Raw genomic sequence first — 24,674 nt, forward strand, 5'->3', positions numbered from 1 at the left:
TCCCCAGCTGAGCCAGGCCAGCCTCAGTCAGCATGGATGCACTTGCTGCTCGCCCACTTGAGTGCCACCCATTGTCCCCCTGAAGAGCCCTGGGCTATTGGAAGTCCCAGTACAGCCGAGTGAAACAATCACAGCCTCTCCAACCCCCTCGGCACAGCCCGGCCTTTTGCTCTGCCCTGATCATTAATTACATGGAGTGGTCTCTTTGGGCATCTGCGAAGGGGCACAGCGGCGTTCTTCCCCTGGGCACCCAGTGTGTCCCCCACATCCCTTGCCTCCGTGGCTCCCGGCCGTCACCTGTGATGGGCAGTGGGCTGCTTAAGGTGGCTCTCGTCCCCGGGGTCAGCTCATCCGGCATGTTTTGTCTTTTGCCAGGGTCAAGGAAACGAAACGAGGGACAGGCAGGGTGGTGGTGGTGGGCAAACACAGCATTGTGCCTCAAATTCCCCAGCTTGAGAAAGTGGGGGTCCCCAGTAGCCCCACAGGCCCTCGAAGCCTCAGCGATTCCACAAGGAAGTGGGTGCCTGGCACCAACAGAGGGGCGCCTGGGACCCCGCCCCCCGCCGCCTCCGTCCTGGTGTTGCAGGATTTTTGACTCTGAATATGGCAGCAACCTCAAATTCTTGTCTCGCAGGAAAGAAGAATTTTCATGCGGACACAGTTTAGTTTTAACGCAAGATTTATTAGAAAAGCTGAGAAGAGAAGACTCCCGTCCTAGCGACGGGAGGGGGTTTTGAGATAGAAAAGACCCTCACCCCCTGCCATAGTGGCAGGAGGAAAAAAGAACCCGAACCCTCTACCATAGTGGCAGGAGGACAAGAAGCCAAAACCCGAATGAATGGTGGGGAATGCACCTTTTAAAGGTTTCCCTCAAAGATGTTTCTGCATAAACAAAGAAAATTACTGGTTTCCATGGTTCCTGGCCTTGGGACAAAAGGTCACAGAGATACCAGACATAGGACATTCCAGGCCTTAGGCAGATGTGTATTACTTCTTCCTGCTCTCCTTTCAATGATAAAGAGATCAGCCTGAGGCCCTCCCACAATGGCTGGAGGTGATGGCTGATACTTCAGGTGGGGAATTGATATGCTAATAGCAGCCCTGTCCCATGGAAGAGACGTGCCCTGGTGAATCCAAGACATGGTGGGGAAATTCTCTTTTACTCGGGGACCCAGAATACCCTAACTGCCTACTACCCACTCTAACTCCTCTCTCACTGGGGCCTGTGCTCCTTTCTGAGCCGCCCTGGGGACCCCAGGTGCTAAAGATGGAAAGTCGGCGGTGGCCTACATGCAGGTTCGCATAAGTTCGTTGCTAAGTTGGTCGCTGCCCTGTCCAAGGGCAACCCAAGAGCGCAGGGAGGAGGCAGGTGGACCCCCGTCTCGGGCGCCGCTGCTCTGCTCGGCGCCTGCTCCAGGAAAGCCCCCCCAGAAGGCTGGCCGACAGTGCGGTGGGGCCCGGGAGGACTGGGAGGACTGGGAGGACTTCACTGGGAGCGGGGACTCTTCTGCAGCCTTCCCAGGGACCTTGCGAAGAGCTTTAACCTAGTAGGACAGCCGCGGCCCAGGGACCGAGCGGGACTGTGGGTGAAGCGGAGAGGACAGAAGGGAAGTGAAGGAAACGGCCGGGGTGGGGAATGGGGGCGCTTGCGACCCCAGCAAGCGTGGCCAAAGGGTCCGGACCCAGCGGCTGTTGGTGGTGCGGGAGCCGGGCAGGGTGAAGAGGAGCTCGGAAAGCAGGGGCGCTTGGCCCAGGTGGAGGGGGCGCAGGAGAGGGAGCGGAGCGCTGGGTGCGGGCAGAGGCAGCGGCCGCGCACCTTCCCACCGCGGCGGGCTCGCTTCCCGCAGCCAGAGCAGAACATTGCGAATTAGCGCATTTTGCGGTCAATTTTCCACTGCTTAAGGATCACTAAGCCGCCCACGTGAGCGCTTCCGGGAGCCCGAGGCGCCACTCTGTTGGTGGCCCCAGAGCAGCGGGTGCCCGGGTGCAGGGTGGGGGTGCAACGGGGGGAGGGGACCCCCTTTTATGGCGACCCTAACTCTGGAGAGGGCGGGCCTGGCATCCCGCTGCGGGCCGCGAGAGCTGCCCGCCGGGGCCATTGGGTTGCTAATGTCGCGGACTGAAAGGTCCGGGAGGCGGTTTTATGGGGAGGGGTTGTAATTAGAGACAAATTGCCCCGCTGCCCGCGCGACTCCCCGACAAAGGGGCGGGAGGGAGCCGGCCGGGGCGAGGCGTGCGCCCGGCTGCGGGGCAGATGTGCGGCAGCTGGAAGCCCGCGCGCAGCGGGGCGCCCGGAGTTTGGCCCGGCGGAGGCGGGCGAGGGAGCCGCTTTGTGGGACTCGCACAAAGCCCTGAACACTCGGCTGCCCCCTTTGTGCCCGGCCGCCCCGCCCGCCCGCCCCGCGGGACCTTTGTTCCGTGCCGCCCCACCGCCTCTAGCCCGGGCCTAGGCGCACGAGGGCCGCCCGGACCGGCCGGCCCTGGCGCTTCAAATCCGTCCGGCGGCGCGCGCCAGTGCCCTCCGTCCGCATCGCCGGCTTCGGCCCCACCGTCAGCTCCCGGGCTCGATCTCTCGGATCCGGCCCCAGCGCCACGGGGAAGGCTGGGGCGGAGGAAGGGAGCCCCAGAACACTGCTGTGGCCGCTGCCTGGGGCTGAAAGGGGGAAGGCGGGGCGCGATTCTCCATGGTCCTTGGCGCCTGGGAACGCAGCGGTGCCGCGAGGCCCATCAATACCCCGAGCGAGGGCGAGTGGGGAGGGTGCTCTGGCTGGACGGCTGAGCTGGGAAGGGGCGGCCCCCCCACGCCCACAGCTTCCCCTCCCCCACCCTGGAGCCCTGCAGAAGCCAACTGCAGCCAGTGGTCCCAAGAAAGTCCGCTTTTTGCACACCCCCTCCCAACAAAAAAACCAGGAGAGCCTGGTAAGAGGCGCTGCCTGAGTTTGAACCCAGCGCCTTCTCTAGAGGTCACCCTCTGGGGCCCACATGAGCTCAGGTCACACTCCTGCGCGGGCGGGGGGGGGGGCGTGTTCCTGCCTGGGCTGAGCAATGGCGAGGAGTGGGAGCCCTGGATTCCCAAACGTGCAGAGTGAGACCTCTTCCAGGAGGGCAGCTGGGCAGCCATCACTGCAGCCACTGGGCCGGCAGGCTGCTGTGCAGGACAGAGGCAGATCTGTCCCCAGAGGGCCACAGGTTGTCTGCCTGGGGCCACCCTCCTGCAAGCCGAGGACTGGTGGCGGGCTTGGATGACGCCGTCTGGCTGACTCACAGCACTGGGAGCTCAGGCTACATCTCCATGGTGGCCCTGCGGGCGGGCAGCACGCTTTAATGGGACACATGTCAGTGGACCCCACGGGCCCTGCCTGCCAGGCTTTGAGCAGCCACAGGCAGAAAATCGGTACATTGTCCGGCCATGAGGGCGACTGCGGCGTTGCCGGCCTGGGCTAGAGCGGAAAGCAGGTGTCGCTGGCTCGCATCTTCATCAGGAACCAGCGAGGTTGGGAGTTCTGTCACGCTCATTAGGGAATTTGGACGGCACCGGGTCCCTCAGCGAGTAAGCCCTGGGATGCTCAGAGACGCAGAGCAGTCCAAGTTCGGCACGCGAACCAGAGGATGAGGCCCAGAACGACAGGAGCAACAGGGGATGGGAGGGCTTCACAAACTTGGAAAGCAGCCAGAGAGATAGTAAGCAGAGATGCTTCCTAGGGCGGGAGCCCAGTGCAGGAGGTGGCCCCCTCCCCCTCAGGTCCCGGCCCCCCAGTCTGAAGGGCCTCATTGACATGTAAACGAATTCCTCTATAAAGGTCACAAATCACTTTCGATTAGCCAGTGCACACAAGGCAGCATGGGCAGCGAGCCCGCCACCAGGGACAGTCCTGGTGGGCCCGCCAGCAGCTTCCGCAAGGTTTGGAGTCCTGAGGGGGGTAGGGTGGGGGCCCTTCCCTGGGTGGGGAGGCTGGGAGCAGGTGGCAGCCCCTCCGCCGTTCCCCTAAAGGCCACCTGTCCACAGATCTCCAAGCCACTAATGGAGAAAAAGCGTCGCGCCCGCATCAACGTGTCACTGGAGCAGCTCAAGACACTCCTAGAGAAACATTACTCGCACCAGGTGAGGCCGGCACAGGACATTGGCCCGACCCTCTGCCCAAACCCATCTCCTGCCAGCCCACACGCTAAGAGCCCTCCCACCTGTGATCAGATCCGCAAACGCAAGCTGGAGAAGGCGGACATCCTGGAGTTGAGCGTCAAGTACATGAAAAGCCTGCAGACCTTACAAGGTAGAAGGAGAGGGGCGCTGGTGGAGCCATAACTGGCTGGGGAGGATGGGGAGAACCGGACTCCTCCGGAGGAGGGCCTGGCTGTGCGGCTGCCTCCTCTCCCTTCCCTTTCACATTTCTCTCCGCAGGGCTCTGGCCGGTGTCCAGTGGAGCTGAGTTCGCATCCTGCTCCCGGGGCTGCCTACCGGGCGTCAGCCTGCTCCTGCGGCGCAGAGAGGAGTGCACGGGCGGGCTGAGCTGCCCCCGGGTGCCCGAGCGCCCGGCTGGCTGCAGCACCATGGACAGCGGCCGCCCCGGGCCGGAGGCGCCCTCCGCGCGGGGCCCCTGCGCCTGGGCTCGCTGGGCTCCGGCGTCCTCCACCGGCGGCCCGCCGTCCACACCACCCCTGCTCCTCCTCCCTGGAGACCTCCCCGGTTCGTCCCCTAGCGTCTTGGCTCCACCGCCAGCGTCGCGCAGCCCACCCGAGAGCCCGGGACCCGGGCTGCGCGTGTGGCGACCCTGGTGAGGCCCAGAGGACGCCTCGCATTCCGGGGGCTTCCCGTTGGGTCTGGAGATGTAGAAACCGCTTGGAGCGCTCTCTCGGTGGTGGCCACCCCAAATCGCCCTGTTATGTTTTGGGAGCTGGGTGGATTTGGAGAGCTCCGCGCCCTTCACGCGCGCGGAGAAACGCGCGAGCCCGCTCCCTGCAGCCCTGCTGCTGGGGCACAGTCGCTGTCCTCTCGCTCGGGTGTGGGGCCGCGGGTGTGTCTTAGGAGCCCGTCCCCGCCCGGCGCGGGGCGGGGGAAGGTCGCGGTGGGCAGCGGCTCGGGCCCCCTGGCAGCGAGGAAATCGCTGCCCCGCCCCAATCCATTCAGCCGGCCGCCCGCGCCGGGTTCTCGCCGGCACAAAGCCGCCCCGCCCGCCAGCGGTCCCCTGGTCACCTCCCCGCCCCCCACCCTCTTAGCTACACTCGCCTCTACCCTCCAAGCACGCGCGCATCGTGCACACGATCCCCAGCTCCCGCTCTGCGCCCCATTTCCCCCAGCAGCCCCGTGCGTTTTCCAGGCTGCGAGAAGACCCGCGCGCGCTCTTCCCGGGACAGGCGCTCATCTTCCACCACTGAAGACCCCCGTCCCCGTACACTGCGTCTGTAACGATAGGGTTTGCGCACGGCTCTCGACGACCCGGCCCGCGAGTTGGTCCGTGAGGTCGTGGCTGCGCTCGGACTTGAGCGGTGGGAAGAGACCCGGGAGAGTCAACCGCTTTCCTCCTTCGACCCGCGAGGGGCACCTCGTCCTCACCGGCGTGTGAATGGGAATAAAACCAATGAGGGCGGCTTTTCCCCTCGAGGTCCACTCGGGTGCAGCCTCCTGAACTGCAAACACCACCTTTGAAGAGCCTTCCTTCTCCTGGCGGCCGCCGGCGTAGGGGGCCGCCCTGGTTGGTCACTGCGCCTGGGCAGCCGGACGCCTCCTGCTCCGCCTCCCGGAAGGGTGCTTCTTATCCACCCGCGCGCCGAGCCCGGGAGCAGTCTGCTGGCCACCAGGTGGCGGCCGCTCACTGCGGACCCCAAGGCACCCCAACGCCTGGGCCGGAGACGGGGCGCCCCAGGCAGGGCTTCCTCCGACTGTCACAGTGGCTGGCAGCCCTGACACGGACCCCTGGGCAAGCGTTACCACTTGCACCATAAGGGACTTTCTCCGATTGCTGTCCCTTTCCGCAGCCCCACATCCCTCTCACCTGCGAGGACACGGGGCAAGGTGGTGGGATAGCAAAAATGCAGGCTGTAGCCAGCGAAACCCTGGGGTTACTGCTTCCAAGAAGGCAGGTGCAGAGCGCTGGGTGCAAATCATGAGCAAATTTTTTATTGAGTCCTGTACAGACAAGAAATGCCTTGTCGGAGAGTACAAATGAGTCCCTGGCTCTGGGCTGGGCAGTTAAGAACAGTCCCTTCCCAGGTAGCCCACGGTGACGCTCCTTAGAAACCCAGCCAACAGGCCCAAGGCTGGACAGAGCGGGAGAGAGGGCACCAGGCTCAGAGTCCTTGGGTGGGGCCACCCCACCCCCACTTCTATTTCCTGTTAAAAAACCGCGCTGGGTTTGGGATCATGGTCCCCATTGCGCCTATTGCCATTTTTATAAAAGAACGTGAAAACCCATGTGATAAAACAGGCCAGCTTGGGCTGGAGACAGTGGCTGGCTGGTGACCGCTGCCTCCACTGGACGTGTCAGTGCTCAAAGGCATAGCTACGTCAGCCGGAGGCGGTACCTCTGGCCCCATGGCCAGGGAGGAGGCACAGCCAAAGCTGAGACGGAGTGGAACAGCCCCCACTCCCCCTGCCTGTTTCTGGGGCTGGGACCCTGTCCTGAGGCTAACTCTGTCTTTATTGCCCTTTCAGCTGTGCCCAGACCTTGCCTGGGCAAAGACCAGCAGGGGGTCTGACCTCTGGAGTCAGGAGGAGCGTGGGAGGGAAGGACCTGCACAGCTGGGTGCACAGGTGCGTAGGGCTGCAGCCAGGGCCTGCAGATTCCCTCCCCCTCTGGCGTGCACACTCAACCTTGGCAAGGAATCAGGGTGGCTGATGTGTTGGGGGGCAGGCAACTTTGGCAGAGTACCGAGGGCAGGCAAACAAGTGGTGGTCAGGTGGTGGGGTCATCAGGGGTGGTGGTGCAGGAGTTGTGCTTGACTGGAGAGCAGGATGGCTTTCCAAGGGGCTGAGTTGTGCTGAGGGTGCGGGGAGACCCCACACCAGGGACTGGCCGCCATAAGTGACTGACCAGGTGCACCCAGTGGCCAGGGCCCAGGAAACGTCGTCAAACAGCCCTGAGAGTTAATGTGGCCACCTGCTTGTTACAGATGGGGAAACTGAGGCAGCCAGGGACATGTGTGCCCAGAGCTTGTTTGGATTCTGAAGCTCCCTGCCTGTGCTTAGAGACCCAGCGCCCCCTCCCCGGGGCATGCCACCGTTCCAGCACAGGGCAGAAGGCAGAGTTGTGCAGGGTCCAGGAGCTGTTGCCTTCTACCCCTCCAAGGGGCGGAGGGGCTGCTTTGTGGTGTTGGCCTCCTTCCAGGGTTCCCTGCTTCCCGAGTCCAGCTCCGCTGCTGGCTGAGCAGTGCTCAGCTCCAGGCAAGGCCAGCAGGGAGGAGCCAGCAGATACAGGCGCAGGGCCACGCCCCTGCCCCTCTGCGGGTCTTACGCTCGCAGTCGGGGCGACAGAGGCGGCAATCTTTGGTGCTGGTGTCCTGGGGAGGCACTGGCGCGGGCCCTAGGACGCCGAGCCCAGGGAGCCCGAGTGCAGCGTGACATAGCCGGAGGACTCCGAGGGCGAGCTCAGGAAGCTGCTGGTGCTGCCACCGCCGCCCGCCACGTGCAAGCCCCCCGGCTCGCCCCACGACGCGCTCAGGCTGGTCCGCAGGGGCCCGGCGTGCGCGAGTGTGTCCCGGCGCGGGCCGGGGCTCCGCTGGCCACTGCCAGGGGACGTCGGCGCTCTGCCGTCCATGGCGGCGGGGAAGGTGGCGGGTGGGCCGGGCGGCCGGCGCAGCGCCTGCGGCTCTCGCTCAAAGGCAGTCAGGGCGAAGGCGCCTGGCAGCGGCGAGGCCGAGGCCGAGCGGGCACTGGGCCTGGGCCCGGGGAGGCGGCGGTGGCGGCGGCCGGGGCTGCCGGGCGGAGAGTCGTGGGTGCTGTCCAAGGGGCGCAGTGGGAGCAGGCTCTCCGCCGAGCGGCGGCGGGGACGGAACGGCGGCGCGTCCTCGGCCAGGGCCAGCAGGCTGCCGTGGCACCGCTCAGGCCCTGGCGGCAGCACCAGCTGTGCCAGCGTGGCCAGGTCCTCGCCTGAGCCCCAGCGTGGCAAGAAGGTGGGGGGCAGCGGGATTGCGGCCCACACGTCCGCGTCGTCGTGGGAGGAGCGCCTTGTGGCAGGGACCTGGAAGAATCAGATGGGCTTGAACCTCAAGTTGTCCTTGGGGCTCAGGCCGCTGCCTCCCCACACCCCCATGTGGGGCGGCCCCCACCTGCAGGTACTGCATCCTGCTCTCCTGCAGCGGGCGCAGCGGGTAGAGCTGGGGTAGGCCTCCTTCTGCAGCAGAGAGCTCATACTTGGCCATCCTGTCCAAGGCCACCAGGTCGCTGCCATAGCCGTAGTCCGCAGAGCGCTCCAACACCAGTTCTGGGGCGATGCCCCCCTCCAGACTGGTCTCTGCAAAGGGTGGCAGGGACTCAGGGCACCTGGGAGTGACCCTGGACACTCCCAACCCCAGCACCACCCCCACAAAGGTAGAAAGAGCTGGTTACTGGGAAACAGAAACGGGCGGGTCCTGGCATCAAGCCGGCCCTCTCCTCCCAGTGCATGGAGCCGGCCTCCTCCCGTGGCACCTGGGCAGCTGTGGGGCCCAGCCCTAGGGGAGTGCTGCTATGGAGCTCCCAAGGTCCCCCAAGTTGGGCGTGAGCCGGGAGATTTGGGGGAGCCCACAGCTCACCCCCTCTGCAGGGCTCTGTGCAACACCTGGCTTGGTCCCTCCCAGGGGTCCAAGTACGTTTGGGGACACCGCAGGGGAAGTCTCCAGGGTCTTCCTCACCCTCCTCGGCGTCCTCGTTGTTGGCCATGAGGGCCACGCACTTCTCCCAGATGGCCTTGAGGTCAGCCCGGTAGCGGTCGCAGGCCCACAGGAAGACGGGCAGCAGCAGGGCCTGGGCCACGGAGCACCACAGCACACACAGCACCATCCAGGGGGCTGCCGCATCGGCCCGCAGGCTGCTAAAACTCACCACCTGCGGGCACAGGGTGCAGCCTGGCACCCAGCAAGTCCCATGCCCCCTGCTTCTCCCTCCCAGACTTGGCGGGCGGTGACAGGTAGAGCTCCAGGTCTGGGGTGGAGACGGGCTGGAACCGGGAGACCACGAGGTTGGAGCCACAGCTCCAGCGGTGCCCAGCACCCCTGCCACCAAGGCACCCTACTGACACTGGTCCCTGGGAAGAGGTGGGGGCACAGATCGTATCTGCTTTAAGAGGGGAGGTGGGAGACCAGTTTGGAGATGGTCTGCCATCTGCTCAGGACCCCAGCAAGCCACCCGCAGTCCCTATCCTGGCCAGTCACCTCTTCATACTGCCCCTCCTGCAGGGATCTAAGACACTGCAACAAATTCCAGAGGCAGAGGGTACTACTGGACTGCCTTTGGGCCTCTGCACAGGGACCCCTGGATGCACCTGCACAGTGACACTTAAGGAGCCCCAGCTGGGCGGCTGGGCTGCTGGCAGGGGAGCGTGTCAACCGCTGACCTCTGCTGTGACCACGGCAGACTGTGTGACCCTTGGGAAGTGGCGAAGGTTCTAGAACTGGGCCCTCTGACATCCATGATGTGCCCTCTACCTGGGATGGTGAAGTGGGGCTCACTCAGAAACACAGGGTCCAGGCAGGGGTGGGCATGGGGGCTCAGCGGTGGCAATGCCCCTTGGGATGCCTGGCTTCCTGTCTCAGCCTCCTGCTTGCCCACACCCTGGGAGGCAGCAGGTGACAGCTCAAGGGACTGGGTCCCTGCCACCCGCACGGAAGACCCCACGTTGAATCCGCGGGCTCTTGGTTTTGGACCTGCCTAGCCTGCTGTTGCGGGCATGTGGGCAGTGAGCCAGTGAACAGATCTTCCTACTTCTGTCTCTGTTTTTTGAATGAAACGAACTACTAAATGAACATATAGTAAGAAAAGAAACAGTCAGTGCGTGTGGTGAAGGGCCCTCCTGCCCTGCCAAGGAAGAAGCTGGGGTGTACCCTACCCTCTGAAGGGCTCCACTCTGTGCCCACAGCACTGTGTGGTTCTTGGAGCAGTGTCACCTGACTGGTTCCTTTGGCACAGGAGCCAGGGGCACCCAGCCCCTCTGTACACAAAAGGACCCTTCAGCGGGGAGGGCGGGTGGGGTGGAGGCTGCTGGGGGAAGGGACAGAAGGAGCTGCGTCTGATTGCCTTTGCAAGTCGCTCAGGGCATGCGGTCCTGTCCTGCAGCTCAGCTCATGCCCTGGCCCCAAGCTCCCTAGGTGTCTCATTGCAGACCCCTCGCAGGGGCCTGGGCTGGAGCCCGCGGCAGGAGGGCTTGGCTCCAGAGTGCCAGAGGTCGCAGGCAGCACTGTTGGCCTTCGGACCTGTTGCCAAGGCCTCCTCTAGGTTAGCCCCTATGTGCACCCTTCCTCGTCCTAGGATCAAGAGTGACCTTGAGGATTCAGTCACTTAAAGCACCCTGCAGTGTGTCCAGCTCTGTCCCAGAGCCAGGCTTCCCACCCTGACCCTGTCACCCACCAGCACAGGAAAGCCCATGAGGCAGTCATACATGACGACAATGGTGGCCACAAGGCCGGTGATCTGCAGCGAGGTCCTGGCAGGCTCAGAGCCGTCGACGGACGCACGGCGCTTGCCCTGGGCATCCTCCACCACGATGGCGGGCACTGTGAAGGCGCGGCGGTCGGCCTGGCGCCCCACCTGCCTGGCCAGCGTCTGGAAGAGGGCGATGGCAGTGCAGACCACACCCATGGCCACGCTGCCGCCCACCAGCAGCAGGAAGCAGACGCCGAAGCCCAGGCCGATCTCGGCCACGATGAAGCGGCAGCCGTGGGTGTAGAAGCGCTCGCTCGTGTCATGCCAGCCCACGGCGGGCAGGGCTGACAGGATGAAGGACACCATCCAGATACCCATGACCGTGTGTACCGCCTGCTTCTTGGCGTTGCTCAGCCTGGCACAGGGGGCGGAGGGGACAGAGGGACAGTATCACTCACAGAGGGTCCTGGCTACATAACCCGACCACCAGCATGGCAGTGATCCTATGCACGCCGGCAGCCTCAAGCCAGTCCCCTACCCCCAGGTGTGGCACTCACGTGGAGCACCCCGAACCTGTGAGCGCTCACCGGTAGTTGACGGGCCAGCGGACCATCCACATGCGGTGGTAGGAGAGCGAGGTGACGGAGAAGCAGGTGGCCAGGGTGAGGGTGTAGAAGGTGGACACGAAGACCTTGCAGAGGCCCTCATTCCACTCGTAGTCCGGGCGCTGTCGACGCAGCTGCACCACAGCGTAGGTGGCAATGGGCACCGCCACGTTGAGCATGTGCGTGGCCGCCAGTGTGCACAGCAGGAATTCCAACGGCTTCCACTTCTGCTGCTTGGCACCCACGCTCAGGATGCCCCAGGCATTGGCCAGCAGGGAGAGGCCGCCACACGCCAGCCAGCCCACTGCACTGCCGGGTAGTCGCCGCTCGTCACTCATGGTGCACCCGAGAGCCGGTGCGTGGCCGGGGCATCGTCTTGGAGTCAGGCCATGGGTTCATCCACAGAGGCTCATGGGTGTTGGCGACCATGCATGGCTGGGGGTGTGAGGAGGGGCAGTGAGTGGGCAGCGTGGCCACTGGGGGAGAGACCCCTGCCTTAATTCATTGCACCTCCTGTGGGCTAGCCACCTTTCTTGACTCCCACGTGACCTGATCCAGGGGTCATGCCCACCCGGGCTGGGGTAGTCTGCCTCTTCTGGTCTCATCCTTTCCCAGCTGACCTCCCTTGTAAGGCGCCCACAGACCCCATGTTGGCCACCAGCACGCTCTGGCCAGCGGCCTCTGACTGTGAAAGCTGGGCCTGGGACTCGCACAGTGGACAGAGCAGTCAGCAGTATTCCCCGGATGGCTCAGGCACCAGCTATCTGGGGGCTGCTCAGAGCCTCCCCAGAGCCTCCCCTTCGGGCAGGTGGGGGTGGGTGCAGGCCAGGACTAGGCCTGCTGGCAGGAGGCATGTGTGGGCACGCAGCCATAGGGCCTGCTAGCAAGTTCCTCCCTCCCCCATTCCCCGGTGCCCTGGTGGGTCACTGGGCTGGTCTTAGGCCCAAGTGCTCTGCCTGCACGCAGTCCTTCTCGCCTACCTGCCAGCCCCATGGGCACCTCCTGCCACAGTATCCCCTGGAGAGGAGAGGCTGCTGCCCAGCCAGCTGGCAGCACCCCTGCCTGTAGGAGTCCTTTGCTCTGTCCATGGCTTGGCTACCCTGAACGTCCAGCGGGCCTCAAGGAAGTGCCCCTGTCCACACCCCTCCTGGCCCCTGACCCAGTCTGTGACACCAGCTTGGGGACTGCCTGACCACACAACTTCCTTTCAGAACATTTATTAGGTTCCTGCTTCTGTGGGGCTGCTTCTCCCGACTTGCCACTCCACACGGGAGACAGGTGGCCCTGGTGGAGTCTTCGCTGGCCACTCCCATGGACGTCCAGCCCCCCATCCCAACCCTTCCAGCCTCCCTGCAGATAGCACACATGCCCTTGGCTCGGGCTGCTGCCCTCACTTCTCCGTGTCTCCTTTGAGCTGTAACCAGGCAGTGCAGCACTTCCTGGAAAGCATGTGCTGTTGGCAAGCACTCAGACGGGAGCTGAGCATGCAGCAGGCACTCAGTAAGTGCTTGACATCCACACGGGGCTATGAGAGGCTGCATACAGCCCCAGCCTGTCATCTCAAGAGCCAAGGCAATGGAGGGCTGGGAGGTGTGGGTGAGCCTGACCTCGGCCCCCTTGGCCAGGCCCTGGGGGACGGGGGCTGCAGCACCACCTCCAGGCACAAAAAACTGAACTCAGCCTGTACCTGCTTCTCCCTCAACTCCCCAGCCCTGCCTAGGGGATCCCTGTGGCCTTGGCTCAGCCCCCCCCGGTGCACACGCTCAATGCTGGCACAGAATGGCAAAGCTCTGCCCTTTGCCCAACCCTAACAGTGCATGGCTGTAGGGAGAGCTGTGGGTAAAGGGTGCAGCCATGAGAGTATCCAGAAGAGGCGGAGAGAAGAACCAAGCCACGCAGGCCTGAGCCAGTACTGACTTCCACCCGCCTGACCCACAGCCCTGGAACGTTCTGGAAGAAGGCATTTTTTTTGAGTGCATGGATCTAAGGTCTGGCTCTTATCTGGACCTGGGCAGATGAGAATGCAGCCTGCAAGCTCAGAGAGGCACAAAAAGCAGGGCTGGCTAGGGCTGTCTTCCTGGGAGCTGCGTTCTAGGGGTCCAGAAGGAGTGTTGGGGTGAGAAGTGTCTTCAGGGGTGAGGCACCCCTGCCTAGGGCATGGGCTCACACGTCCACTTGGGGTCAGTCCTGCCCCGCGCCCTGCTGGTGCGCACTGCTCTCAGAGCGGCCCAGTGCTGGTGCAACCATCCAGGGACCCACCCGCTCCTGGAAGAGGGACCATCCCGGGGCCCACCCGCCCCTGGAAGAGGACTCTGCGTGGTTGGCGGGAGAGCCACGCGTGACGTCAAGGCCCCGGGCCAATGAGACCGCACGGCCCCGGGGCTCTATTGCACAACAAAGAGAACCCAGAACTTGAAAGGAGTCCCCGGGCTCCAGCTGGCCAGCGCCCCGTGCTCTCGTCCCCCCGACTTGGTCTCTGCGCAGATCTCGCAGGGCCCAGGGCGGGGTGCCTCCGCATCTGCGACACGCCTCCCTCCCCCGCCCCGCACCCCAGCAGTCCCTGCTGCCCTGGGCTCAGATCCTTCTCCCAGCCCTTCTCTGGCGCTGTCCCGCCTGCCTGCCCCACCGGACCCCCGACTACCGCCCCACACTGAGGGCGCGTCCCAGCGACCACCTGCGGGGGGAGCCTGACGGTGGTGACGGACAGGGGCCGACCCACCCCCTCGGACCCGCCCTCTCCACCAGCTACGGACCCCCAGGGGCATCACTGCAGGCGAAGAAACAGGGAGGGGCCGGCTCTGGGGAAGTTACCCCGAAGGTGCCCAAGTTGGGTCGGCGGGGTGGCGCAGGAGCTCCGGGCGGTGTACCCCTCAGACGGCGCTTGCCACCACCGGAGCGCAGGCGGCCCCGGTCCCCAGCCCTCCCGCCCGGCCATCCCGGGGCCAGCACGGTGGAGCTCACCCTGCGTTCGGGCGCCAGCGACTCCACCTCGCTGCTCCCGCCTCCGGCTCCGGCTGCAGCTCCCGAGCCCCCGGGCCGAGCGCGGGCCGCCGGGGGCCGCGGGGGAGGCTGGCGGCGGAGTGGCCCGCGGGCCGAGGCATCCTGGCGGCGTCCGGCGCGCTCGGCCCGGCCCGGCTCGGCCCCGCCGCCCCGCCCTCCCTCCCGTCCCTCCCGTCCCTCGGCGCCGCGGCCGCACTGGCTCCCGCCGCTCTGCTGGCTGCGCCGGGCGGCCGGGGGCGGGGGGCGGGCCAGGGCGCATGCCTCCGCCGGGCGCCACCGCACCGCCCCTCGGCCCGCCCCGCCAGCCCGCCCGCTCGCAGGCGCGGCCCGCAGCCCCGTCGGGCCACCCCGCGATCTGCCCTCTCACCCCGCAGCTGGGCTGCAGCCTTCCAGGGACTGGGAGACCTAGGCCAGGAATAGGTAGTGAGGACCTGGAGGGGCTGGAGCGGGGGCTCAGGGAGGCCTTCCTGGAGGAAGCCACAGCTCAGGTGAGAGACTGGGCTTGGAGCAGCAAGAGAGGCCAACGGAGGATTCAAGCTGATCTCGGGTCTTGGTCTGACCCCAGGAGTGGGAGAGGTGGGAGTGACCCAGGAATGCACAGGGCCTGCAGGGGGCTGCCCTCTACCCATGGCTCTGTGGCTCTGAAACCCGTGCTGTGGGCCTCCATTGGCACTGCCAGGGCACAGGCTGTCACCTACACTCTGACGGTCCTTTGGAGGACCCCCTCCTGTCCTGAGAGAGGAGCTGGCACCCAGGCCTTCCTCTTCAAGGGAGACCCTGGTTCCTCCTGGGGGGCGCTGACCACACCCTCAGGACCTCCCAAGGGAGTGTTCAGGCAAGCAGCCCCGAGTGTCCATCCTGTGCTTGCCAGGGGGCCCCATCTCTTGCAGGGCTGGGCAGCTGGTCACACATCCCCAATGTGTCCCTGGGGCTTTGAGGTGAACAGGCTGGTCCCCACCCAGCTGGCCTAGGTTGTGGACAGGCTGCCCACAGCAGGGGCTGGCACAGTGGCTCACAGAATGGTGTGGCTAAGGCACGCCTGCTGACCCTGAGTCGGCTGACTGAAGGGTAGCTTCCCAGGGGCCTGGCTCACCAGCTGCTGCGTGGCCCACAGCCAGGGGCTCTGCCTGGCCTCTGCTGGCCCTGCGGGAACTGGTGGATGGCCGGCCGTCCTGGGCAGGGGGAAGAGGGGAGTGCCCTGCAGTGCTGTCAGGGCCTGAGGCTAAGTGTTTCTGTACTGGTGTGGTGGATTTTTAAGGTGCCTGGCTGGCTCCTAGGTACTGTAGACTGGGCAAGGCAGTTCTGGCCTGGGGCCTGATGCCCGGGCACTGTGGGCAATGGATGACCAGCCCTGCAGGCCTTGACTTCAGCTCTGAACCCACTGGCATGGGTCATGGGCGGGGTTGGAGAGTTCAGGGGTCAGGGGTCAGGGTGGTAGGCGGAGCAGCTTATTCCCCCATCCTTGCTTCCAGGCAGGAAGTAGCTGCTGCTGCCCTGTTGTCCTTGGGGGCTGGGGCCTGGCAGATTCCGGAGCACTTGGCAGGGCGTTTCCACACATCTGGAGCCTGCTCACTCGCTTGCTCGCGCTCCAGGGGCCCCGAAGCTGCAGCTGTTGGCGGGTCAGGCTCCCTCTCCAGGCAGGACAGATGCTTTGGCTTCAGGGATGAGCCTGATTTGGGGATGTTCTCTGAGGCCCCAGCTCAGGGAAGAGCTTGGTGGAGTGCCTTTAGCAGCCTCGGGTAGGACTGGGGTCCTGGCCCCTGAGCGGCTGCCCGAGTCTGCTGGCCCAGGGGCACCCCCAAGGCTGGAGCCCTCATATCACACCATGTGTGCCCATGTGCAGTGACACAACCTCACAGCATGCAGATAGTCAGCAACAGATGCACACACACACAGATGGACCCTCCCACACACGTACCCCCCAACAGATTCACCCCACACACAGATGTACCCCCCCAGGTGCACAACCCCACACAGATGCACACACACAGATGGACCCTCCCACACACGTACCCCCCAACAGATGCACCCAATAGATGCACCCCCCACACACAGATGTACCCCCCACGCAGATGTACCTCACATACAGATGCACAACCCCCCACAGATGTACCACACACACACACAGATGCACCCTCCCACGCTGCCTGGCGACTCCACAGCCACCCTGCCTGAGGGTCCTGGCACCCCCCAGGAGGCCCCTCTCAGCAAAGCCCTGGGTGTTGGCTGGTTTCTGGCAAGCAGCAGCTGGGACTGGGCCACGCCAACAGGGCTGTCTACATGCCTCACCTCCCTGCGTCCTTCAGCACCAGGAGGAGCCCTGCTCAGCTCTGAGCTTGGGGAAGTGGGTGCCAGGGCTCCTGCCAGGCTGGGTGGCCCAGCCAACACTTTTTGAGGGCCTCAGGAATCAGGTGTCCAGTGATCACGTTCCCAGCAGGTGTGGACCCAGGGCACGCGGAGGTCCCCGTGCCAGGAGGGGGCTCAGGGGAGGGTCACCGAGCCAGTGGGAGAGCAGTCCCCAAGACAGTCAGCCAGGCCTTTGAGTGCAGCCAGACAGCAGCTTTATTTGTACGCCAGGCCCGTCCCACCTCGTGCGGGCGGGGGCACTACCCAGGTCCCGGGGTCTGGGGCAACACTGATTGCACTCGCACCGGGATGGCATAAATAAAGCTTTGGTGTGTAGGATTTCAGGAGAGGGTGGGTTAACACTGCAAGACGAATACACACAACACCAGCTCTCAACGCGAGTTGGGGTCTGGCCAAGGGGGTTGCTTCTGAGTGGAGGCCGGGCCGTGATGACAGTGGTTCATGGCCTGGGCTGGGAGGGGCCTAGGCCTGTGGCTCCGCTTGACCCTGACGCTTGGCCTTCACCTGCAGGTACCGCCCTTTGCCTTCCTCGAAGCGCCTCTTCTCGTCCTCGGTCTCAGGCTGTGGGGCACACACAGAGAAACAGCCAGTGAGACACAAGCAGGTTGCATGGCTGCCCTCCCCTGACCCCGGGACGGGGGGCTGACAAACTCGACACGGCTCCAGTGGTCTTTAGAGTGCTGGGTGCCAGGCAGTGGTCCTGTGCCCCCTTCTGACTCCACCTGACAGTGGACTGTGGAGGGGAGTGCTGGGAAAAAGCCCTGTACGGATAGAGGCCGGTGAATGCCAGCAGCCCCAGGAGATGGTCACTGTCCCACGGGGGCGCACGTGGGGAGTCCCGTGCCACTTTAGGGAGGGTGCCAAGGGCTCAGAAGCTGTGTCCTGGCCCACCCCTTACTGCTGCGCCTCCTTCAGATGGTCGAGGTTCCGCCTGCTAGCCACAGGGACACCATAGGTGGTCCCTTTTGGGGCCCCATCTGTCCTAAGTTCTGGCTGGCACCTGCCCTGGTGGGGAGTCGCGTTTAACGTGTTGTGTTAACTCCTTGAGGACATGTCACTGTGGCGTTGGAGGGTGTCGTCCTTCGCCCACAAGGACGCCAAGCCCAGCAGCTATTTTGAGGTCTGAATGTTTTCCAGACAAATGGGGTGCTGGCCAAAGCCGGGAGAGTCAGCCAGAGGATGACCGCCAGGTCACACCAAGAACGCCCTCCCCTCAGCCCTGGCGATTCGGCGCCACGAGTCACCAGGTGGAAACAGTCACGGCCCGGCTGGAGCTGGAGCTGGCCCGGCAGCCCCTTAGGAATCTCAACACACGGCCGTGCTCCCGTGGCCAGCTCCGGGCTGTCGCAGTCTCCCGTGTGCGTGCACAGGAAACGTGGCTCTTCTAGCACAGCAGTCTCTTCTGTTCTTTCTAAAAAAATTAACTTTGAGGCTACACAGTTGGATCGAAACAGCCCGTGTGTGCGCGCGTGTGTGTGTGCGCATGCACAGTCTCACCAGCTCTATGGGACAGCACCCTGAGCTCCCAGGGGCTGCGGGTCCGTGCACCCAGCAGGGTGTGCTGTCCTGGTGAGCTCTCTGGTGACCCGAGGCTGCTGGAGTGCTTGCCCAGCGGTCACAGCCTCCCTGGCCTCTCTCCCCCAATTCCAAGACCAGGGCTCTCCGGTCTCAGGGTCAAGCCCGTCAGCTCCATGTAGTTAGTGCGAGCCTCCCCACCCTGACATGGCCAGGAACTCCTTTCCCTGGGTGCTGGCCACCATCTTGGTTTGGCCAGGTGCGCAAGCACTCCTGCACCAGCTTGTCCCTGGGCAGATGGTGGACAGATGTGCTGCCTGACCAGGGCACAGGCTTGAGCACCTCAGCACTGGCTCCACTGCAGGCCCCTCCGGAATGGGCCAGCTGCCTTGTGGCCTGCTCGAATGCTGGCTTCCCTGGTGATGAGGCCTGGACCCCACACAGCTGCCCTAATTGTTCATTTGCTGACATGGTGGTCATGAGGCCCAAATGCCTCCCACCACTCACCTGTCATCACTCAAAACAGATATCAGCATCAGTCCACGGGCACCAGCTGGTCAAGCCCATTGAGTTTCCAGTAGGAAAATCCATGGGGACAGGCACCATCCGATAGCTGAGGAGCAGGGCAGGAGATGGGTCCGTGACAGCTAAGGAGTGCAGTATTTCTTTTGGGATGATAAAAATGTTTTGAAATTGTAGCAACAGCTGCACGATTCCACAAACCCTCTGAATTGAGCAAGTGGGTGAACTGCCGGGCAGAGCTCTCCCCGTGCACGAGAGGGAGGACAGGGAGGTGGTTCTCATCCTACACAAGGAAATGCTTCCTCGACCGACACCCGACTTGCCCTTGCTTCCAGTCACCCAGCTGGGCAGGTGCAGGAAGTATCCCCCCAAGTTCCCCGAGCTGGAAGCCAGGGACCTTTCCCTGGGAAACTAATGATGCACAGGACAATCCCCATCGCGGCACACGCACGCCGAAGCTGCGGACTGAATCCCACAGCTGCTTTTCCTGCAGCTGCATCACTGCGCTGTAAGAGAGCGTTGCAGTAACTTGGGTGCCTGCTGCTGGGTCTGCTAAGTGCGGTGGGCAGACTGTGCGGGGACAAGACGTCTGCGTGCTGGGAGTCACACAACTCCACCTCTCTACTTTGGTCACTGTTTCTCCAGAGCGAAAAAAGACCCACCCTCCCCTTCGCTGGTACAAATCATTTCACAGCCGAGAGGCATCATCAGGGGTGTGCAGGGTCACACCGGGGTTGGCGGAGCAAGGTACTCTGTCGGGGTCACTCTGGGACAGCACACAGTGCCCACCGGGGTCATACGGGCTGATGGCACACAGTGCCCGTCGGGGTCATACGGGCTGATGGCACACAGTGCCCGTCCGGGTCATACGGGCTGATGGTACACAGTGCCCGTCGGGGTCATACGGGCTGATGGTACACAGTGCCCGTCGGGGTCACATTTGGGTTGACATTGTGTGGTGCCTGTTGGGGTCACACCCAGGTTGTTAATGGCACATGGTGTCTGTCGGGGTCACACTTGGGCTGAGGTTGTAGGTGTCCATCGGGGTCACATTTGGGTTGACAGCACATGGTGTCCGTTGGGGTCACACAGCACACCATGGCCATCACCCCTCTCCATCTCCCACAGAAGGAATCCTGAGTGACAGAGGTGGGGAGTGATGTGAGGGGAGAAGGGTCAAAGGGCAGAAGGAAGACACGAGCATCCAGCATCATCCAAACAGCCTCAGTGACCATGAGGCCTCCAGAGCCTCCTTGGCTGTCCCCTGGCTGCCAGGGCTCTGGCCTGCACTGCATCATCCAAACAGCCTCAGTGACCATGAGGCCTCCAGAGCCTCCTCGGCTGTCCCCTGGCTGCCAGGGCTCTGGCCTGCACTGCATCATCCAAACAGCCTCAGCAGCCTTAAGTGCTCCAGGCACGTGGGTCAACAGCTCTGGACACTTCTCTCATCAGGCTGGGCCGTGAGCGACTTGAGGCACAGGCTGAGGAGCATAAATTTATACCGCCGGCTCGACGAGGGAGAGGCTGTCACCCAGTGCAGGCCTCTGGACTGCCAGGCAGAACAAGCCCAGTGGCCTCACAGCCAGGACCCAACGCTGCTGGCCACAGAGGTGCAGAAGGGCAGCTGGGAACTGACCAGATGATGCAAGAGGAGGGAGGAGGGAGCTGGTTGACGGTGCTCCGCGCTCTGAGCCTGGGAGCCGTGCTCTGCCACCTCAGCCCCAGAATCACCGTGCCCAGGGCCCACCCTGGGGGCAGTGCTGTCCCAGCTCCCTGAGCAGTGCTCAGGCAGGGCACATGTTCCTAAGGAAAATGGCCAAGGATGGCAGGGCCGTGGCTGCTCCACACTGAAGTGGTGCCACAGCCTGTCTGGGCCTCTCTTCTGAGTAAACGGGGGTGGGGAGACACTACATCCTTGGTGCTTGTGGAGCTGCCAGAACGAGCCAGATGGCTGCTGGCACATGGCCCCACCCGGGCCCAGCTGCCACCTCCTCCCAGGCGTCTCCCTGCTGTAGCAAAGTAAACAAATACGGCAGTGTTGCTTGAGGCTGATCCTGAAGGAGGGCTGGGGGAGGGTGGCGTGGAGAAGGACTTATGGCCGGGCTGCACTGCCAGCAGCCATGCCCAGCCTCTGGGGGCTCCCCATGCAGTGGCTGATGGTGAAGGAGGCTGCTGGAGCCTGGCAACCTTCTGCTGGGAGACACTGAAGGGTGGTGGTGGTAAGGGGCACGACCCCGGGTTCAGGAGCACTGTCCCCTGTGCGACAGGGATCCAGTGTGGTAACATGGCCAAGGGCTCCCCTACACTGGCTGGTGCTCGTGAGCTCATGTGTATGGTGTGTGTGCGTGCATGTCTGCTCTGTAGGGTCACATGTGTGAACTCATCCATGGCGTGTGCGATCATTCTTGGCACACATGTGTGCGTGTCTGGGGGGTCATCCTGTGGGCCTCACACACCACCTCAAAGCTCTAGGTGCCCGCCCCAAGGGCCTGCCTTGGCAGTTAGCTGCCCACCGTGGCACCACCCCGATCAACCACAGATGGCCTGGGGGCTGTGTCAAGGCTGCGGGGTCTTTGGGGTGGCATGCCTACCCGCAGGGACACAGGGATGACAGGAGAGTTCCAATGCTGGCCTCAGACGTGCATCCTTCCCTCGCCCTCAAGGCACTTCCTGCCAAGTGCCGGCTTCTGGTCGGAGCCCAATGCTGCAAACCAAATGTCTTCTATTCTGCATTTTCAGCACTTCAAGAAAACACACTTGGAACGTGGTGTGGAGGAGAGACTAAGTCCCACCCTTAGTAAAATCAATAGCTTGTCCTTTTGTGACTAGTGGGTATCTGTGTGCTGAGTGCCCCCAGCGGGGACACAGGCCTGCGCCATGCAGCGTGCAGTGGGGGAGGGGAGGGCTCACATCGCTGCTCACTGGGGACACGGCGTGGCACTGGAGGGCCCTCAGCGTGGAGGGGAACCTGTGCCATGCTGCACTTACTTGGCACTGGGGCCCATGAACCGCCCAAGCCTGCGTCCCCCGCCCTCTGCTGCCCTCTCCAATGTCCTGGGAGCAGCCTCCAGCCGGGAGCAAGGAAAGGAGGCCATTATGGAGAGGCAAACAGCCCAGCCCCCAATGAAGGGGCTGCGTGAGGGCCAACAGGAGGCTGCTGGCAGTGTCAGGCTGGGCTGGGTCTTTCTTGTGCCAGGTGGGTGGGCAAGCTCTCCGTGCCTTCCTGCAGCCTGACCCTGACTGGGCTTACGGACAGGCACCTGGGAGGCATCTATGACGTAACGCTCCAGGCTGGCTGCAGGGGGTGGGCAGGGGAGGAGTCTCCATCAGCAATAACTGGACCCCTCCAGGAACGCCCTGGACGTACTCTAGTAAAGGCCGAACGTCCCATCTCTCTCAGCAAGCACAAAGTTATTACAGACGTTTGACCTGGACCAAGCAAGCAGCAGCAGTAGCAGAGGGAGGATTCTGGTCCTAAAGCAAGGGGCAACTGAGGCCCCCACAGCGTCCACCCTCTTAGCCATGCAGCTCTCTAGGCAAGGTGGGGTCCCCTCACCACGTGCCGGTTTGGTGTCTGAGAGCTCCACAGGCTGTGGAGTTTCTGGGGCTCTCAACCCATGGCAAGGGTCCCACGTGGCAGGCCTCCCTCCCTACCCAACCCACCATGACCAGGAAGGAGGGCAGCTGCCCCCGGCTTCTGTGGACCCAGGTGCCCCTGCAAGCCCCTGTGAAGACATGCAAGGGCTAAACCATCAAGCGCAGAGAGCACTCGGGCACCACATGGCTCAAGCAAAGACACAGAGATATGAGAACTAGCCGTGACCAGGGCACTGCCCCACCTGTAGACCCCACAGCAATTGAAAACAACACCCCAGCTCTGAGCACTGCATACAGGCAGTCTCCTGATCTAAGGCCGGCAGCAGCCCAGGCCTGGCCCTGCCTCGCAGCTGGGCAGCAGGCCCATCAGCATCCCTTGTCCTCAGGTGCTTCAGGTGGCACCCACTGGTCAGCAGTGAGATGGTTTCCTCGCTGCCTCCCGCTCGACCAGTGGCAGCCGATGGCAGGCTGTCTGGTCCCCACGGGCCCTGTGATCACTGCTCAGGGGCAGGCGCTTCCGGTGAGGAAAGCCACTCTGCTGAGAGGACCTCCACAGCCCCCCGGCATGGCCTCGGCTCCCTGGGGAGCACATTTATCTTCCAGGTGACCCAGGCATACAGGGCAGAACAAGGCTGGGGCCCTCCGCCTGCCCACCACCATGCCCCCTGCCAGGTTCTCTGTGGCCTGTCGCCTCCTGTGTCACCATGTCCTCAGGAGAACCAGAGCTGGTGCTACCCACACACGAGAGGCCAGCACGTGCTCTGGCTCTTACCCCTGGAAAAGGCCCCCCACCTGACAAGGCGGTGCTGGGCCGGGTCCCCAGGACCCAGGTTCTCACTGACAGGTCCCCCGGAATCCCCAAGACTAGTGGGTACTGCTACAAGGAGCTGGAGGGACCTGGCATGGGGAGCAGCCCAGCAGCCTGGCTCCATGCTGAGTCTGCCACTGCTGCCAGCCCCGGCATCAAACATTCACCAAGAAGTGACTCCAAACAGGAAAGCTGACTTCCAAAGCCAGCCCGCCCTGGGGAGGGGAGCTAAAAATAGACAGCAGGCTGAAGAAGCGCCGGGGATGGGGGTGAGGAGGGGCAGCAGCCGGGAGCAGGAGGGGTACGGTGTGCGCACGCATGCACACCGCGCACAGCCCACGTGCTGCAGCCTGGGGCACGCATGGCAGTGGTCCCCAGGCAGCGCTGCAGAGGCTGTGCTCAGCTCAGAGCCCTCTGCGAGCCTGCTGGCCCTCCCTCGAGGTGGCTATTTTTATCAACAGCGGTGGGGCTCCAGGACGCTGCATCTTCAGCAACATGTGACAGCTGGGAGCCCAGCACAGTGAATCCATGTGGGCCCTTGCCTCCCTGGGGGAGCAGCCGTGACTCCCAGCGCTCAAGCAAGCGCCTAGAAGCCCGTGCCAACCCTTGTGCCCCTTCAGCACGTGCTGACCTCCCTACACCACGACCTCTACCCACGTGCAGGTTTCTGCTGGCTCCACGAAGCCACAGGTTCAACCCTAAAGGTCTCCTTGACCCTCACTGGGAGTGGGGGCGTGCAGCACCCAGGTCTTCCTCCCAACTGCTGTGCTGGTCTCCCTGATGGCCGTGGGGGTGTTGTAGTACAGCAGGTTGGGGGCTGCTCAGGACCCCTGCATTTCACAGTGGAGTGCCTTGTTCAGATCCTGGCTGCTTCTTAATGGGCTCCTGGGGAGAGCAGGTAGTGGCTCAGGTGGCTGAGTCCCTGCTGTACACATGGGAGACCTAGACAGGTCCTGGTCCAACTGTTTGAAGGCATTGGCAAAGCGAACCAAGGCATGTGCCTCCCACGCATACCCCCTGTGTCCCTTTGCCATTCACAAACAAAACAAAATGGAACAAATTGCAACCAGTACTGGGCACATCCTATGCCCCTACTTCAGTCCTTGCCCATCTGTCTGCCCGTCCCTCAGGGAGGTGTCAGGAGGCTCTGGCAGAGAAGGCGCACAGTGGCACTGATGGAGCCAGTCAGGATCCTATCCGTCCCATGTACAGGTTCTGCAGGCAGTGCTGACGTGCCTGAGGTCACCCAACTGGCAAGCTCCAGGACCCTGAGAACGCAGGCTGCAGCACCCCACAGCCTGGTGGTGTGAGCCCAGTGGGCCCAAGAGGGAGCCAGAAGGGTGCCAGGAGTGCCCAGGAGGGGGACCAGGAGGGCCCTCCAGGAGGGGGCAGGAGTGAGCAGGAAGGACCAGGAGGGGGTCAGAGAGAGCCAGGAGGGAGCCAGGAGGGAACAGGAAACTCTGGGGCCTGCAGCTCCCGGCAGCCCCCGTAACGCCCTCGTCAACACTGTGCGGCTGTCGGGAGAACAGAGAGCAGGGGTGCTGCGCCAGGCAGGGCAGAAACGGGGCAGAGCCTTGTGTGTGGCAGGACCGAGGGTGGGAGCGGGGAGGCTATGGACTGGACCGACGGGGCAGAGTCCCACGGCCAGGAACACAGGCTCAGAGAGGGGCCTGGCCGCTGGCACCAAAGCTAGGAGGAAGCCAGTGAG

The 24,674-nt window shown here is 63.6% G+C and overlaps 3 protein-coding genes across 4 annotated transcripts in view; 1 reads left to right on the top strand and 2 right to left on the bottom strand.

The window, feature by feature from the left end:
- The first annotated feature begins 4,021 nt into the window (after positions 1-4,021).
- Positions 4,022-4,776, top strand: HES3 (hes family bHLH transcription factor 3). The gene is made up of 3 exons (XM_040987650.1): positions 4,022-4,102; positions 4,193-4,271; positions 4,400-4,776. Exons 1-3 carry the CDS (start codon positions 4,022-4,024, stop codon positions 4,774-4,776), a joined length of 537 nt encoding a protein of 178 aa, XP_040843584.1.
- Positions 4,777-7,517: 2,741 nt separating this feature from the next.
- On the bottom strand, positions 7,518-11,495 carry GPR153 (G protein-coupled receptor 153). The gene is made up of 5 exons (XM_040987651.1): positions 11,140-11,495; positions 10,538-10,967; positions 8,827-9,019; positions 8,263-8,447; positions 7,518-8,174 (listed from the first exon to the last, which is right to left on the bottom strand). Exons 1-5 carry the CDS (start codon positions 11,493-11,495, stop codon positions 7,518-7,520), a joined length of 1,821 nt encoding a protein of 606 aa, XP_040843585.1.
- Positions 11,496-16,713: 5,218 nt separating this feature from the next.
- The window catches only part of ACOT7 (acyl-CoA thioesterase 7), a 74,030-nt gene continuing 66,069 nt past the window's right edge, over positions 16,714-24,674 (bottom strand). For both annotated transcript variants that reach the window (XM_040987826.1, XM_040987827.1), the window contains exon 9: positions 16,714-17,085. In XM_040987826.1, coding sequence (XP_040843760.1) covers positions 16,987-17,085 — 99 coding nt within the window. In that variant the 3' untranslated portion in view covers positions 16,714-16,986. The remainder of the gene's footprint in view (positions 17,086-24,674) is intronic.

Source organism: Ochotona curzoniae, unplaced genomic scaffold, assembly GCF_017591425.1.
Source record: "Ochotona curzoniae isolate NIBS_2020 unplaced genomic scaffold, NIBS_Ocur_1.0 contig_4792, whole genome shotgun sequence".
NCBI lineage: Eukaryota > Metazoa > Chordata > Mammalia > Lagomorpha > Ochotonidae > Ochotona > Ochotona curzoniae.